This window comes from Pseudophryne corroboree, chromosome 6, assembly GCF_028390025.1.
Source record: "Pseudophryne corroboree isolate aPseCor3 chromosome 6, aPseCor3.hap2, whole genome shotgun sequence".
NCBI lineage: Eukaryota > Metazoa > Chordata > Amphibia > Anura > Myobatrachidae > Pseudophryne > Pseudophryne corroboree.
Window position 1 is genome coordinate 814,395,247 of NC_086449.1, and position 18,237 is coordinate 814,413,483.

Consider the following 18,237-nt stretch of genomic DNA (forward strand, 5'->3'; position numbering starts at 1 on the left):
TCTCTAATCATAGTGGATCTTCTATACCACACCCCCATGCAACATGCAGTTGTTGCAGCATGCTTATTGGTGGATGGCATGGGCCAACCACCAATCACAGCGCAGGAGGGGGTGGGGCTAAACAACTCCCCCATCACCATCTCTGGTTCCTCAACTGCCACAAATTGCTGTTGTTTCTCCCTGCTGCCACTTGTTGGTCCGCCCAAGGCGCCGCCTGACATTCTGGTCTTTGGAAATCCCTATCAAAGTGGAAGCATGCAGGGTGTCTGTTACCCCTACAGGGTCACACTGGTTGCCGACTGAAGTGTATGGCGTGAAGTGCGACCCATTATAGGATGAGACCCCAACTCTACCAGCTCTGCGATGGTGCAAAGTCTAGTATTGCTGCAGAGTGTAGAGGATTGTGGTCTCTTCTGCAGTCTAAGAGACACTCACTAAAAATGGTCCTTATGCGTCCTGAATTCCTAAGATAATAAGCGGTTATGAGTTCCAGCTGCTAGCACACTTGGGCAGATGTATTAAGCCTGGAGAAGTGATAAAGCAGTGATAAGTGCAAGGTGATAACGCACCAGCCAATCAGCTCCTAACTGTACATTTACATCATGGATCCGCCACCACAGCTACACACCCATCCCTGGTCACAATAAGCCACAGAACTTTCACCTAATAGTCTATTAATGAGGCACCGTAGTTGGGTGTAATCTCTTTTCTAAGAGTAAGAATAAACTGAACTTACCGAAAGGAGCTGCACCTGTAGGCAGGAGGATCCCTCTCCAAAAGGAATCTGGATACATAGCCCATAGGCCACCATAGGCTAATGCCATCGTCAGGTGGCGTTACTGGCCAGGACCAAGCTCCGGAATGCTTCCCGTGTGCTTGTGGAAGCAAACTAGACATTCCAACAGAAAGGCGCTTCATAAATGGCCCTCACTGTCTGTATACGCTAAGTACATTATATATCGTAGGAAATAAGACTGACGCCCGCCGTCTTCGCGCCATTTTGCTTTGGATGAGGCTATGGAGTTTGCCAAATGTATTAATAGACATGATCTGCTCACCAATAAGACAAAAACCAACAAAATGAATACTGTAATAAAACGACCCTTTAGGTGCAGGGGACACTTAGGGCAGTCTGAATTGGGGATTATGGGGTCTATTTAATAATAATAATAATAATAATAATTTTATTTATATAGCGCTCTTTCTCCAATAGGACTCAAGGCGCTTAACAGATACATTGCATAATATAGTACAGAAAATAATGAAGTACATTTTCATAAAATACAGAAGCATGAAGATACTAAAAGGGACACTATGGAAATGCTTTAGTAAACAGAAAAGTCTTGAGTCTACTTTTGAAGGATTCTATAGTTGGGGCCTCTCGCACTGTGCGGGGAAGTGAGTTCCATAGAGTCGGAGCCGCATGACTAAAAACTCGACCCCCAGAAGAATTCCGGGAGATTCTAGGTACTGCTAAAAGTTCTTCATCTACAGATCCCAGTAATCGAGTGGGGCAGTATGGGGTCAGAAGCTGTTTGGGGTACCTTGGGCCTTGGTCACGTAATGCTTTGAAGCTCAGTAAGCCAATCTTGAAGATGATTCGCCATCTTACAGGCAGCCAGTGAAGGGAGTAGAGGATGGGTGTTATGTGGCTAGAACGGGGCTGGTTGGGTAACAGCCTGGCAGCTGTGTTTTGCACCAGCTAGCGGTGCAATTCTTTTGCTGGTAGACCAAGGTAGAGGGTATTACAGTAGTCTAATCGAGATGATACAAATGCATGTATGACTTTTGGCATATCATCTGAGGGAATTAAGTGCTTGATTCTGGCTATGTTCCTCAGGTGAAAGAATGAGGATTTGATTGTGGCTGATATCTGATGTTTAAGTGTCAAGCCACCATCCAGGATCTTCAGCGACTTTATCTCCATCCAATGCTTAGTAAATAGACCCCTATATCTCCAGAATCATACGAGTCGGTTACTTTCTTATCACAGTTCAATTCTAAGTCTAAGAATATAAAGGAAATCATTTAAAATAATTTTGTAATACTTAAACAAGATCCCACCCTGTGTAACCATATAGGCGATAAGCCAAGGGTGACATTTATTAATTTGAAGAATATTCTAGCGCCCAGTGACTTAAAGACACAGAGGAAAGCGCAAGAGAGTATGTGGCTTGTATCTAAACCCTTAGGCAACTAAAGATGTAATACATCCATTTGTCTCACTTGTAAACACATGAACAACAAAGTCTTTTCCACTGTTTCCAATATACTAACGGAATGAATTTCAATATTAAGCCATATCTCACTTGTGATTCTGCTTATTGTATATATGTCCTGACAGTGTCCACGCTTGATGCAATATGTTGGAAGGACAACTAGACCCATCAAATGTCGCTCTAGAGAACTAAGGCCCTCATTCCGAGTTGTTCGCTCGTTCTTTTTCTTCGCATCGGTGCGATAAGTCGCAAACTGCGCATGGGCAATGTTCGCAGTGCGCCTGCGCCAAGTAAATTAGCACAAAAGTTTGGTATTTTACTCACGGCTTAACGAAGATTTTTCTTCGTTCTGGTGATCGGAGTGTGATTGACAGGAAGTGGGTGTTTCTGGGCGGAAACTGGCCGTTTTCTGGGAGTGTGTGAAAAAACGCAGGCGTTTCAGGGAAAAACGCGGGAGTGTCTGGAGAAACGGGGGAGTGTCTGGGCGAACGCTGGGTGTGTTTGTGACGTCAAACCAGGAACGAAACTGACTGAACTGATCGCAGTGTAGGAGTAAGTCTCGAGCTACTCGGAAACTGCAAAGAAATTTCTAATCGCAATTCTGCTAATCTTTCGTTTGCAATTCTGCTAAGATAAGATTCACTCCCAGAGGGCGGCGGCTTAGCGTGTGCAATGCTGCTAAAAGCAGCTAGCGAGCGAACAACTCGGAATGAGGGCCTTAGGCAGAATATTATTAACAAATCTCCTAAACATAGTGTTTCAAGACACAATGGGGCAGATGTATTAAGCCTGGAGAAGTGATAAAGCAGTGATAAGTGGAAGGTGATAACGCACCAGCCAATCAGCTCCTAACTGTACATTTACATATTGGAGCTGATTGACTGGTTCGTTATCACCTTGTACTTATCATTGGTTTATAACTTCTCCAGGCTTGATACATCTGCCCCCTTATATGGACACATGACACGAGGTTGATTATAAAATAGCAATAAGGTTTATTGGTACTTAGCTTCGGTAGTTCTGCAAACAGGTTGGAAAGCACATCATGGAGCCGCCACCACAGCTACACACCCGTCCCTGGTCACAATAAGCCACAGAACTCTCACCTAATAGCCTATTAATGAGGCTGCACCATAGTTGGGTGTAATCTCTTTTCTAAGTGTAAGAATAAACTGAACTTACCGAAAGGAGCTGAACTTGTAGGCAGGAGGATCCCTCTCCATAAGAAATCTGGGTTACATAGCCCATAGGCCACTATAGGCTAACGCCATCGTCAGGTGGCGTTACTGGCCAGCACCAAGCTCCAGAATGCTTCGCGTGTGCTTGTGGAAGAAAACTAGACGTTCCAACAGAAAGGTGCTTCATAAATGGCCCCCGCTGTCTGTATACGCTAAGTACATTATATAACGTTGGAAATAAGACTGACCGGCTTCTCACCATACTGTTTTATATCTGGACAGCTTTGTAGATCATCCGGAGTACCCTTTCCATGATGAATACTAAAGGAGCCTTCTCTTGCGATAGATAACAAAAACCAGAACACGGAACGAGATGTGAAGTTGTCTAGGAAACATCTGGGCCACCAGGTGGAATAGGAAAGGAGCAGTTTTTTGTTGGTAAAATAGTTTGGTTTGGTTCCACGTAATCCATTAATGGGCATATTGTTATTTGCTATGGCTGTTGCTGGGGTTTGTTGGGATGAGTATTGCCGCCATGTGGCAGAACATTTGTTAAATAAATCTACAGTATGACCTCTCTTTCACCACTTATGTCTCTGTCTTTTTGTGAATTAAAGGAATCCACCACAAAGTGGCTGACGTATGTAGTTAGAGAATCCCTTTAAGAGGTTGGTAACTTCATCCTGCCACATTTCTGTGAAAGTACCACCCCCATATAGTGAAAATCCTGTTTCCATATGTACTAAGCCCCGGACAGCAGAGCTTTGGTGCGGAGGGTAACACCAGCAAAAGCTGCCATTACCCTATAGAAGACTATGGGTTTATTTCCCCATTGTACTGTCAGAGGGATCCAATTAGAACCCTCCCAGAATCCCCCTTGGCTGCCATATCCTTCTGCGCATGAGCAGACGGACTCCCGTGTCATAAACCCGGAAGTCCAGGGAATGGCGGCCATCGCATGGAGTAGCTGTTATCGGGAGAGCTGCCCTTTGCGTTACTAATTGTATATGTTAGTACATAGGGGGTCATTCCGAACCGATCGCTCGCTGCAGTTTGTCGCAGCGCAGCGATCGGGTCGGAACTGCGCCGTTTAGGGGGAGCGGTCCGGCCAACACAGGCGTGGCCGGACCGTTGGGGGGGGGCGGGCCGTGGCGGCTGTGTGATGTCTCACGCAGCTGCTGCGGCCAGCGGGAGCGACGAGCAGCTCCCGGCCAGTTTCTCCTGAAATACAAAGGCATCGCCACTGTGCGATGCGTTTGTATATGTGCGGGGGGGGAGGGGCGGACTGACATGCGGGGCGGACTAGTCCTGTGCTGGGCGTCCCCCCGCATGTCAGGGAACAAACATGATCATAGCTGTGCTAAATTTAGCACAGCTACGATCAACTCGGAATGACCCCCATACTGTATGTGATTAGTAACAATGCGGTAAGTGCTGGTACATCCCACCCATAGAGTCGTAAATAAACTGCATTGACGTCAGGGCATGCGCAGTACTACATAGAGAGGAAATTCTGAAATCCTGTACAGATAAATGAAAAGGATGCCGGCGGGGATTTCTCAGGAATAGCGGTTTTATACATGGGCTGTCCATCAAAGGGAAAAGTAGGTGACACTAGCTAATAGTCACCATGATATTGGCTGAAAATATTTGAGCCAATATTTTGATTATTGCTAAATAGACCCCTTAGTATGCAGTTTTGTCCCCGCAATGTCCTGGGAGGGTGTTCCACCTGCATGCGGGTGAACTCAGTGCAGTCAGTCCATGCCAAACACATCACAGGGACAGGATTCTTTCAGGGCCCCTGTCACTGTGGGTGTATTAGTGATACATTCAGGCGATATTTACTTTCTTACCCCTGCAAATATCATTGATAAGAAATTATAATTATTTTATCTAAATGGAACTGACACATACTGTTATTTTTTTTGCAAACAGGATCCCTCTTACAGACTGGTGCTAAAACTTCAGACTTAGGGGAACATGTACTAAGCAGTGATAAAAGTGGAGAAGTGAGCCAGTGGAGAAGCTGCCCATGGCAACCAATCAGCTGCTCTGTATACTTCCATGGTATGCAAATTATAAATGTTACGTCTAGAGATGAGCGGGTTCGGTTCGTCGAGATCCGAACCCCCCCGAACTTCACGTGGTTTACACGGGTCCGAGGCAGCCTCGGTTCTTCCCGCCTTACACGCAAAACCCGAACGGGGGAAAACGTCATCATCCCGCTGTCGTATTCTCGCGAGATTCGGATTCCATATAAAGTGCCGCGCGTCGCCGCCATTTTCACTCGTGCATTGTCGAGATAGAGAGAGGACGTGGCTACATTCTCTGCCCGAATAGCCCAAAATCAGCAAATCTCAGCTCAATATCTGTGCTCAGTATCAGTGCTGCATTGTGGGAGACCAGTATATGGTATTACAGTACAGTAGTCCAGTGCTGTATTTTGCTGCCCAGTGTCAGTTCTATTATCCTGAATAGTGCTCAGTATCTGTGCTCATTATATTATTATTGCTGCATTGTGGTGACCACTGACCAGTATATAGTAGTACAGTACAGTAGTCCAGTGCTGTATTTTGCTGCCCAGTGTCAGTTCTATTATCCTGAATAGTGCTCAGTATCTGTGCTCATTATATTATCATTGCTGCATTGTGGTGACCACTGACCAGTATATAGTAGTACAGTACAGTAGTCCAGTGCTGTTCTCGCTGCCCAGTGTCACTCAGTTCTATTATCCAGAACAGTGCACAGTGTATCGATGCTCATTATTATCAGTGCTGCATTGTGGTGACTAAAAGTCCAGTGTCTTGTGCTTTATCTTGCTGCTGTAGGGTGCTGTGGTAGTGTCCTGTCACTGTGCATAGGTCATCATCATTCCAGTCACAGTGGTATCTGGTATCCATCTAGTGGTATCTGATTCCAGACATTACTGCCGTCTAATTCCAGATATATTACTGGCATATAATTCCACACATTAAAAAATGGAGAACAAAAATGTGGTGGATAAAATAGGGAAAGATCAAGATCCACTTCCACCTAGTGCTGAAGCTGCTGCCACTAGTCATGGCAGAGACGATGAAATGCCATCAACGTCGTCTGCCAAGGCCGATGCCCAATGTCATAGTAGAGAGCATGTAAAATAAAATAAAATAAAAAGTTCAGTAAAATGACCCAAAAATCTAAATTAAAACCGTCTGAAGAGAAGCGTAAACTTGCCAATATGCCATTTACGACACAGAGTGGCAAGGAACGGCTGAGGCCCTGGCCTATGTTCATGGCTAGTGGTTCAGCTTCACATGAGGATGGAAGCACTCATCCTCCCGCTAAAAAAATGAAGAGTTAAGATGGCAAAAGCACAGCAAAGAACTGTGCGTTCTTCTAAATCACAAATCCCCAAGGAGAGTCCAATTGTGTCGGTTGCGATGCCTGACCTTCCCAACACTGGACGGGAAGAGGTGGCGCCTTCCACCATTTGCACGCCCCCTGCAAGTACTGGAAGGAGCACCCGCAGTCCAGTTCCTGATAGTCAAATTGAAGATGTCACTGTTGAAGTACACCAGGATGAGGATATGGGTGTTGCTGGCGCTGAGGAGGAAATTGACAAGGAGGATTCTGAGGGAGAGGTGGTTTGTTTAAGTCAGGCACCCAGGGAGAAACCTGTTGTCCGTGGGATGAATAAGGCCATTGACATTCCTGGTCAAAATACCAAAAAATCACCTCTACGGTGTGGAATTATTACAACAGAAATGCGGACAACAGGTGTCAAGCCGTGTGTTGCCTTTGTCAAGCTGTAATAAGTAGGGGTAAGGACGTTAACCTCCTAGGAACATCCTCCCTTATACGTCACCTGGAGCGCATTCATCAGAAGTCATTGACAAGTTCAAAAACTTTGGGTGACAGCGGAAGCAGTCCACTGACAACTAAATCCCTTCTTCGTTTTGTACCCAAGCTCCTGCAAACCACACCACCAACTCCCTCAGTGTCAATTTCCTCCTTAGACAGGAACGCCAATAGTCCTGCAGGCCATGTCACTGGCAAGTCTGATGAGTCCTCTCCTAACTGGGATTCCTCCGATGGATCCTTGAGTGTAATGCCGACTGCTGCTGGCACTGCTGTTGTTGCTGCTGGGAGTCGATCGTCATCCCAGAGGGGAAGTCGGAAGACCACTTGTACTACTTCCAGTATGCAATTGACTGTCCAACAGTCCTTTGCGAGGAAGATGAAATATCACACCAGTCATCCTGTTGCAAAGCGGATAACTCAGGCCTTGACAATTGTGTTGGTGTTAGACGTGCGTCTGGTATCCGCCGTTAGTTCACAGGAAGTTATGGAATTTCTTGAGGTACTGTGTCCCCGGTACCAAATACCATCTAGGTTCCACTTCTCTAGGCAGGCGATACCGAGAATGTACACAGACGTCAGAAAAAGAGTCACCAGTGTCCTAAAAAATGCAGTTGTACCCACTGTCCACTTAACCACGGACATGTGGACAAGTGGAGCAGAGCAGACTAAGGACTATATGACTGTGACAGCCCACTGGGTAGATGTATTGCCTCCAACAACAGCAGCAGCAGCAGCACCAGTAGCAGCATCTCGCAAACACCAACTCGTTCCTAGGCAGGCTACGCTTTGTATCACCGCTTTCCATAAGAGGCACACAGCTGACAACCTCTTACGGAAACTGAGGAACACCATCGCAGATTGTCTTACCCCAATTGGACTCTCCTGGGGATTTGTGACATCGGACAACGCCACCAATATTGTGCGTGCATTGCATGAGGGCAAATTCCAGCACGTCCCATGTTTTGCACATACAATGAATTTGGTGGTGCAGAATTTAAAAAAACCGACAGGGGCGTGCAAGAGATGCTGACGGTGGCCCGAATAATTGCGGGCCACTTTCGGCATTCAGCCACCGCGTGCCGAAGACTGGAGCACCAGCAAACACTCTTGAACCTGCCCCGCCATCAGCTGAAGCAAGAGGTGGTAATGAGGTGGAATTCAACCCTCTATATGCTTCAGAGGATGGAGGAGCAGCAAAAGGCCATTCAAGCCTATACATCTGCCTACGATATAGGCAAAGGAGGGGGAATGCACCTGACTCAAGCGCAGTGGAGAATAATTTCAATGTTGTGCAAGGTTTCAACGTTGTGCACGTTGTGCAAGGTTCTGCAACCCTTTGAACTTGCCACACGTGAAGTCAGTTCAGACACTGCGAGTCAGGTCATTCCCCTCATCAGGCTTTTGCAGAAGCAGCTGGAGAGATTGAAGGAGGAGCTCAAATGGAGCAATTCCGCTAGGCATGTGGGACTTGTGGATGGAGCCCTTCATTCGCTTAACCAGGATTCACGGGTGGTCAATCTGTTGAAATCAGAGCACTACATTTTGGCCACCGTGCTCGATCCTACGTTTAAAGCCTACGTTGTATCTCTCTTTCCAGCAGACACAAGTCTGCAGATGTTCAAAGACCTGCTGGTGAGACACTTGTCAAGTCAAGCGGAACGTGACCCGCCAACAGCTTCTCCTTCATTTTCTACCGCTACTGGAGCTGCCAGGAAAAGGATAACATTTCCAAAACCATCCGCTGGCGGTGATGCAGGGCAGTCAGGAGCGATAGCTGACATCTGGTCCGGACTGAAGGACCTGCCAATGATTACTGACATGTCGTCTACTGTCACTGCATATGATTCTGTCACCATTGAAAGAATGGTGGAGGATTATATGAGTGACAGCATCCAAGTAGGCATGTCAGACAGTCCGTACATATACCTGCAGGAAAAAGAGTCAATTTGGAGGCCCTTGCACAAACTGGCTTTATTTTACATAAGTTGCCCCCCCTCCAGTGTGTACTCCGAAAGAGTGTTTAGTGCAGCCGGTCACCTTGTCAGCGATTGGCGTACGAGGTTACTTCCACAAAATATGGAGAAGATGATGTTCATCAAAATGAATTATAATCAATTCCTCCGTGGAGACATTTACCAGCAATTGCCTCCAGACAGTACACAGGGACCTGTGATGGTGGATTCCAGTGGGGACGAATTAATACTCTGTGAGGAGGGTGATTTACACAGTGAAAGGGGTGAGGAATCGGACGATGAGGAGGAGGTGGACATCTTGCCTCTGTAGAGCCAGTTTGTGTAAGGAGAGATTCATTGCTTCTTTTTTGGTGGGACCCCAAACCAACCAGTCATTTCAGCCACAGTTGTGTGGCAGACCCTGTCGCTGAAATGATGGGTTTGTTAAAGTGTGCATGTCCTGTTTATATAACATTAGGGTGGGTGGGAGGGCCCAAGGACAATTCCATCTTGCACCTCTTTTTTTTTTTATCTTTGCATTATGTGATGTTTGGGGCCATTTTTTTTAAGTGCCATCCTGCCTGACACTGCAGTGCCACTCCTAGATGGGCCAGGTGTTTGTGTCGGCCACTTGGGTCGCTTAGCTTAGTCATCCAGCAAGCTCGCTGCAAATTTTAGGACTAAAAATAATATTGTGAGGTGTGAGGTGTTCAGAATAGACTGGAAATGAGTGGAAATTATGGTTATTGAGGTTAATAATACTATGGGATCAAAATGACACCCAAATTCTATGATTTAAGCTGTTTTTGAGGGGTTTTTGAAAAAAACGCCCGAATCCAAAACACACCCGAATCCGACAAAAAATTTTAAGGGAGGTTTTGCCAAAACGCGTCCGAATCCAAAACACGGCCGCGGAACCGAATCCAAAACCAAAACACAAAATCCCAAAAAAATGTCCGGTGCACATCTCTAGTTACGTCAATGCTGATTGGTTGCCAGGGGCAACTTCTCCACTGGCTCACTTCTCCACATTTATCACTGCTTAGTACATGTCCCCCTAAGGCCTATACATCTCCCTACTTACAGGGACAGCTGGATGAACGAGCTCCCCATGAGTCCACTTAGGGAATAATAACACACAGCATACCTTCCAACTGCCTCCAATGGATGTGGCACAAGCCTGTCATTCTGACAGAAGGAGAGAGAATTGACAGCATTGGAAAAAAATGAGTTAAACATCTTGTGAGGGGTGGACCTAGCTGGAAGGAAAGTACAGCCCTGGAAAAAATGGGAGGGTTAGTATATATAGGGAAGGATAGGCCATTTTGTTTCTCTCTGTTGGTGAAATTGCCTTGGGGTGAGTGCTGCTGTGCAGAATCTCCCCACTTAATTCACAATTATAAATATTCTTAAATTTTTGTCAGCTTATCTGGTACCATGTCTGCCACTCGCCCACGAAGGTCCGCAGGGACCCCAGCCCGTTACCGCTCATCGGGCGGTGGGGCTGGTCCCGAGGACGGGCTGGCTGGCCCTGGGGACGGCGTCCCGTCCCCTGGGGCCTTCATGGCGGGGTCCGGGTCGGCTTTGAGCGGCCGACGAGGGAGGACAGAGAGGCAGTCAGGCCGCTCGGAGGTGGACAGGCGGCAGCCCTTGCCTCCGAGCATGGCCGGGGAAGCCCCTGTGCCTGGTGCCCGCGGGCGCGCGCAGGCACGCCGCGCTGGGCGCCCATCTGCTGAGCCGAACGCTGTTCCCGTATCTCCCCCCTTGCCGGGGCCGGATAGAGGTCCCAGGCGGGGGGTGGGAGCCGGGCGGGAGGCGGTGTCCAGCTGAGCGAGGCCTGTCGCGGTGCGGACAGGGCCTCGCGCGGCGTTCTCCCCGGAGACCTCAGACGAGCGGTCGCGGGCCGTAAGCTGTGGGACGCGCGCACAGCGTGCGCGCGCGCCCATGCGCGGCTCCGGCGCCGCCGCTTGCGCACGGGTGCGCGCAGCGGCGCCGCCGTCCTCCTTGTCCCCTCAGCCCTCTCCCCTACAGCCGGAACCCGGCGTTGAGCGGGGGGGGAGGAGGAGTGGCAGAGATCAACCAGGTATCTATAGGGGGCATAATTATCAAGCAGCGGGGGCAAGCGGCCTCGCTGTGGCAGAGAGCGGTGGGGCGCGCGCACGAGGTGCGCGCGCACCCGCGCGCGCCTCCGGCGGCGCCAGCCGCGCGCACACGCCGCCAGCCCTGCTGTCTCCCCTGCTATCTCCCAGGCAGCCGGAATCCGGCGATGGCCGAGGGGAGAGGGGAAGCAGGGCAATTGATAGGGACTGGCAGGGGCGTGCGAGGTCAGCACAGAGGAGTGCGGGAGCTAGAGGTGACGGGGCGCACGCGCGGGATGTGTGCGAGCCCGTGTCCACTGCGAGCGGCGCAGGGCGTGCGCGTGCGCGCGCAGCTGCGCCGCGGGTTTCCCTGTCTCCCCAAATCACTCCCCTGGAGCCAGAAACCAGCGGCCGGCGGGGGAGGAGGGGGGACAGGGAATGGGTTAGTGGCCGCAGGGCTGCTGATCGCGCCGCATATGCTCGCGGCGGCCCCCCCTCAGCGGCGACGGACAGTTCCGATCCGCAGGAGGAGGGGGCATATTCGGAGGGGGAGAGCGAGGGCGGTGCGGGCACCGACATGGGTGCCTCCGCTTTCCCGCCAGGGCAGCGGGCGTCGAGGGCCCGGTGCACTGACCAGGTGCAGGTCGGGCGGCGAGCGCGTGGTCCGCGCGGGCCCCGGCCGAAGGGCCCTTGGGGCCCACGGCCGCGTTTCGGGGCAGTCACGACCCCTTCGGATCTCTGGCGACGGCCCTGGCTACGGTGGTGGAGGCTTTAGGGCCGCTAGCCGTGGCTGCCTCCCCGGGAGCGGCTGTTCGTTCCGGCGCGCCTGCGGGCTTCGGCGGCGCAGCGGGTGGCACGCGCCTGCCGTGAGCTCGGGGCGGCCGCCGCAGAATTGGAACAGGGGCCAGGGCAGGACGCGGGGGAGCGCGCGGCGGCACCGCCCCCAGCACGGAGGTCGCGGCATGCGCCGCGGGTGCAGGATGGGTCCTCCGCTTCTTTCTCTTTTTCAGGGGAGCTCGAGGACGAGGAGATGGCAGAGTACGAGGAGGAAGACGTCGATTTGGCCACGCCGGAGGATTCCATGTCGGAGCAGTCGGCGGCAGCAGGTGAGATGGTGCAGTCGGTATCGGGTTCCTCCACGAGCTCTAGTTCTCGTAGTTCTTCCTTTTCCTCCTCTTCATCTTCCCTGTCGTCGCAGGCGTCTGAAGTCAGCAGCACGACGAGGGCAAAGAAGCGGGCGGCGAAATTCGCCAAGAGGGCAGCGGGCCAGCAGAAAAGGCGGAAGAGGCGCAAGCGGCTTAGCGAGTAAGGTCGTAGGGCCAAGAAGCGCCGCGATTTACCCGGTGTCGTGCGATGCGAATATACTGCTGTAATGCGGGGGCTGCGAGATAGCTGCCGCAGGAAGATTCGCAGAGGGGATTTCGTGGACGTATTCGTATTGACGAAGGACGCGAAGAAAGAGTATAAGGTGGCGGCCGCAAAGAAGGGCGTCGGGGCTGAGGCATTCCGTACCTTCGATAATTGGTTGGCCGGGTTCTGGGTCTTCGCAGCGTGTTACCTGGAGGACAGGCCGGCGGAGCACATGAATATAATTCGGTACCTGCATCTCGTACATGACATGCAGCGCACGTCTTCGGGATCGGAGTGGCGTAGGTACGACCAGGAATTCAGGGAAAAGCAGGACGGTTTGCAAGTCATGGACTTTGGGTTCAAGGACGTTGAGGTCTGGCTCAAGGTCACGCGGGCTTCGCAACAGGCTGAGGAGCCCCGGAAGCCGGGGGCGGACGGGCACCGCGCAGGGTCGTCCGCCCAGGGCTCAGGCGCGGACGGCGGATCGGCCAAGCCAGGAAGGTCGGGCGTCCGCGCAGGGGGGCGGGCCGCCACAAAAGGAAAATGTTTCGCGTTTAATAACGCGGCGTGTTCCTTCAGCAAACAGTGTCGTTTTCGACACTCGTGCCTGCAGTGTGGCGGATCCCACCCAGCCTCCTCCTGCTTCAAAGGCAGTCGGCAGGGTGCCCGGGGTAAGCCATCTTACCACAGGCAAGCCACGGGCGGGAGCGCTCCGCAGAGCGCCAACACCAATTAAATTGGAGACGATGGGCTGGTGGTTGGACTTGTATCCGAATAGGGAGGCAGAGCCGGCCCTAACCAATATGATGCCCTAGGCAAGATTTTGGCTGGTGCCCCCTAGCACCACCGCTGGTTCTGCCTCTGACCTTGCACCTCTTTCCCAGCACCATCACCCCTCACCCATAGCAGTCCTTGTACCCCCTATATTTTAAATAGGAACAGTTCGCACATTTGACGCACAGCCCAAAAAGGGGCATCTTCTTGCTGGGAAGGGGCATGGCCACACAATAGTAACCCCAATTCCAATTACGCCACACAGTACTGCAACTGTATTCACATTTTATCTTGCGATAGTGTCCATAATTCATATTACATCCCACAGTAGTATCACTTTACCTTATAAACGTTACTCCTCACAGTAGAGCCCCTTATTCACATTACATCACACTGAATTGCTCCTTATTCACATTACATCACACTGAATTGCTCCTTATTCACATTACACCACACCTTATTGCTCTTTATTCACATTAGACGACACAGTAGTGCCCTTTCTATTTGCAACGCCACATAGTAGAGCACCTTATACACATAATGCCACACATTAGTAATGCATTTATACACAATTCCACACAGTAATGCCCCTTACACAAATTAGACACATTAATGTCCTTATAAACATAATGCACCGTACACATTATGACAACCTTTATTAATGCCCTTTTACACATAATGTCCCTTACACATATGCCGCACATTATTAATGCCCTGCCACATAATGACACACATAGTGCCCCCTACACATTTGCTGCACATTATTAGTGCACCTATACACATAATGACACACATACAGTAGTACCCTGTTACACATATGCTGCACATTATTAATGCCCTTATACACATAATGACACACATAGTGGCCCTTTACACATATGTTGCACATTATTAATGCATTTTTACATGACACACATAATGCTCCTTACACATATTTTGAACACTACTGCACAACCAACGCACTCACATGCACACAGCACTCAGACTAGCACTAACACTGTGATCTCTGCCTCTGCTTGGATACAGATGTGTCCTCACAAATCTTGCATCAATGCTAACGCCGGGCACTTTTTTTTTTTTAATGAAAATGCATCTTATTTGCATTGCTATGTGGCTAGGATGCACAAGCAGCTTCTGCTGATTAAACTGATATGCAGCATGCCAATATACTGTGTGAGACTGTGGCTGTATCTGCATATGAAATGCTACATACAGAATATAGGCATGCCGCATATCATTTTAATCAGCAGAAGCTGATGATGCCCCTAGGCATATCAAATGCCCTAGGCAATTGCCTAGTTTGCCTATGCCTATGGCCGGCTCTGTAGGGAGGGTGCACAATTTTTGTTTTCCGGTTTTCAGTTTGGGTTTCGCTTGCCTGTTGCAAGCGAGGTGTCCGTACGTGCCCAGCGGAACCTCCAGTCTGCCCGAGCCTTGCCGTTAGTACTGAGGGAGAAAGTGGAGAAGGAGGTCAGGTTGGGCAGGATGGAGGGACCGTTTCCATCGGCCCCGGTGGAAGACTTGGTCATCTCTCCAGTGGGGGTGGTTCCCAAGAAGACTCCAGGCGCTTTCCGGCTCATTCAGCATCTTTCTTACCCGTCGGGGGCGTCGGTCAATGACGCAATACCGCCGGCTCATTGCTCGGTGGTGTATCAGTCGTTTGACGAAGCGTTGGAGATGGTCCGCAGTTACGGGACCGGGGCCCTCATGGCTAAGATTGATGTTGAGTCCGCTTTTCGGTTGCTGCCATTACACCCGGCCTCATTCCGTTTTATGGGTTTCCGGATTGGAGCGGAGTATTTCATCGACAAATGTTTGCCGATGGGATGTTCCGTTTCATGCTCATTTTTCGAGCGTTTCAGCACTTTTTTACATTGGTGCGTGGAGTCTTCGTCAGGGGGTCACGGAGTTGCCCATTACCTCGATGATTTCCTGTGCGCGGGCCCGGCAAATTCACCACGGTGCGGCGACTTGCTTTTCAGCATCCGAGCGCTGTTTTTCCACTTCGGCGTTCCTGTGGCCGAGGATAAAACAGAGGGCCCGTCCTCCTGCTTGTCATTTTTGGGGATTGAGATTGACACGGTAGCAGGAGCGTGTCGGCTTCCTCGGGACAAGGTGATGAAGCTTCGCAACGCCATTTGCCGGTTTGTAGGGTCGCGTAAGGTCACACTACGGCAGGCGCAGTCCTTGCTGGGCATGTTGAACTTTGCTTGTCGGGTAATCCCGATGGGCAGGGTTTTCTGCCGGAAGTTAGAAAGGGCGACTACGGGGTGTGCCAGACCACACCATTTCGTGCGTTTGTCCTCAGAGATTAAGAGGGATTTGGCAATATGGGCCTCGTTCCTAGAGGACTTCCACGGGGTGTGTATATGGCAGGCCCCAATGGGGGACAGCGCTAAGTTGCAGTTGTTCACCGACGCAGCGGGTGCCTCTGGATTCGGTTGCTATTTGGAGGGATCTTGGTGCGCGGCCTCGTGGCCGGCGGAATGGCATCGCGAAGGTTTAACAAAGGACCTTTTGCTTCTGGAGCTTTTCCCCATTATGGTGGCGCTGGAGGTATGGGGCGATCGGCTGGCTCATCGCAGCATCTTGTTTAGATGTGATAATCTGGGTGTGGTGCATGCGATTAACAACCAGAGGGCGAAGTCGCTGGTCGTTCTGCGGGTGCTGGGGCAGTTGCTGTTGACATGCCTACGTCGGAACGTTTGGTTCCGCGCGCAGCACGTGCCGGGGCTAGGGAACGGAATTGCTGACGCGTTATCACGAGGGCAGTGGGATAGATTTTGTTTGTTGGCACCCGAGGCCGACGAGCATGGTTTTCATTGTCCCGGTTATGTTTGGCAGGTGATCGGGCCGGACTGGAGGGTCTAGCGTTGCGGTCAGTCGCGCCAACTACGCTTACGGCTTACAGGCAAGCCTGGAGTGAGTGGGAGGAGTTTTTGCAAGGACGGAATTCACAAGGTAAGAGCGGGCATCGGTTGATGCTTTCTTTTATTTGGCAGCTGTATGTTTCGGGTAGGTCCAGAGCGGTGGTTGCCCGGTACTTGGCTGGGATTTCGTTTTTCAGCAAAATAAAGGGCGTCCCCGACGTGACGAAAAGTGGGATTCTGCTGAAGGCGATGAAAGGATGGGCGCGAGTCGCGCCGACGCCGCCTGACAGGAGGCGGCCCATTGATGCGGCCTTGTTGCCGGCTGTCATCAGGGCGGTTGGAGGTGTCGCGTCGTCCATGTTTGAGTCGCTGTTGTTCAGATTGGCATTCTCAATGGCTTTCCACGGGGCCTTTAGGGTTTCGGAATTGGTAGCGCCTTCTAAGCGGGCAGATTCGCGCATGCTGGTCGGGGACGTGGTGGTGGGTGAGAGGTCCTTGCTTGGCAGATTGCGTCGGTCTAAAACGGACCAGGTAGGGAGAGGTCGTTGGGTCACCTTGGTTCCGGCTCTTGATGAGAGCATTTGCCCAGTGAGGTTGGCAGTGCAATATGAGGCAGTACGGCCCGGCGGTCGGGGGTCATGGCTGCTGCATTATGATGGGCTGCCGGTGACGAAATATCAATTTCGTTGGATGCTGGTTCGCTGTCTGGCGAGCTTGGGCCTTCCACCCGCTGCGTTCGGGACGCATTCCTTCCGCATAGGGGCGGCGACGTCGGCTGCGGCGGCGGGATTTTCCACGGCTGAGATCCAGGCGGTGGGGCGATGGAAGTCGTCGAGTTACAGACGGTATATTCGCCCCGTTGCGTGAGATGTTGGCTCGCGCGTAGTTTGTTGTTTTTTAATTACAGTTGTTCAGTCATGTTGTACAGTTCAGTACGTTATGGTGTTGTGCGTTTGTTTGTCTTCCCCCTTTTTATCCTACTCAGGGATTAGCTACTCGCCGTTGCTGGCATGAGCCGGCAGTGGGGGTCTGGAGTTATTTTGCGATTTTTGCCTGACTTGACGGACTGAATTCTAATCCACAATTCGGCTGATCTGTTCTAATCTGAGTCCCTCAGCAGGTCTTTACGCTTTCACCTCCAGCTGAGTTCTTACATGTTTTACCCCTTTTTTACCCCCCCCCCCCCCCCCACTTTTTATTTTCTTAAATTTTGTTTCAATTTCCCCATTCGTGTGTTCATGTTATGCTTCAAATTGGCTCGAAGCTCGTGCAGATCGGCTAGGCCGAGATTTCTGCAATATTCGGAAACAAAATTTTTCTTTTTGGCAGATCCTTCAGGTTAATGCACTTACTGAATTATGGTTTAGATATTTAGTAACCAATTTTACCCCCTTTTCCTCCTCTTCAGGTTGGTTTGCTGATGACTTGACCGTTTGGGTGGTGGGCCACTCGTATGTTTTTTGGGCCGCAAAGTTTTTAGCCTCGGCTGGGGCTCAGCGGTTTCCTAGGGCTCAGGGAGTTAGATGGCTTGGTTGGCGAGGAATGATGTGGAAAGATCTGAGGAGTAGACTAGTCAGTCAGGCCAGCAAGCATGGAGTTCCTAGAGTATTGGTTGTCCATCTGGGTGGCAACGACCTGGGGAAGAGGACGTCTTTGGAGTTGTGGTGGGCCATGATACAGGATCTGGCAAGTGTGGCCGCGGCATGCACAAATTGCATATTGGTGTTCTCATTGATGGTGCCAAGGTTGAGTTGGCGAGGTGTGACGGACGGACGCGTAATTGATGAGGCCAGAAAGAAGGTGAATGGGGCGGTGGCGAAGTGGGTGCTGTCCCACGGAGGCAAGGTAGTTCGCCACCCTAGGATTCGGTTCCGAGACAGTCACCTTTTTCGGCCTGATGGTGTGCACCTATCCAATGAGGGGATGATGTTTTTCCTGGAGGATCTGTTCCTAGTGTTGCAGGAGTTAGGGTG

General features: G+C 50.8%; 1 protein-coding gene across 8 annotated transcripts in view; it reads left to right on the forward strand.

Annotated features, from left to right (window-relative positions):
• LOC134933699 (aldo-keto reductase family 1 member C1-like) overlaps nt 1-18,237 on the forward strand; it is a 145,775-nt gene that overhangs the window by 67,375 nt on the left and 60,163 nt on the right. The window contains exon 9 of one of the 8 annotated variants that reach the window (XM_063929091.1): nt 3,680-3,984. The exons of the other annotated variants lie outside the window; for them this stretch is intronic. Within the exon in view, the coding sequence (XP_063785161.1) occupies nt 3,680-3,722 (43 nt within the window). The 3' untranslated portion in view covers nt 3,723-3,984. Of the gene's footprint in view, nt 1-3,679; nt 3,985-18,237 lie in introns of those variants that run through there. 8 annotated transcript variants of the gene reach the window in all.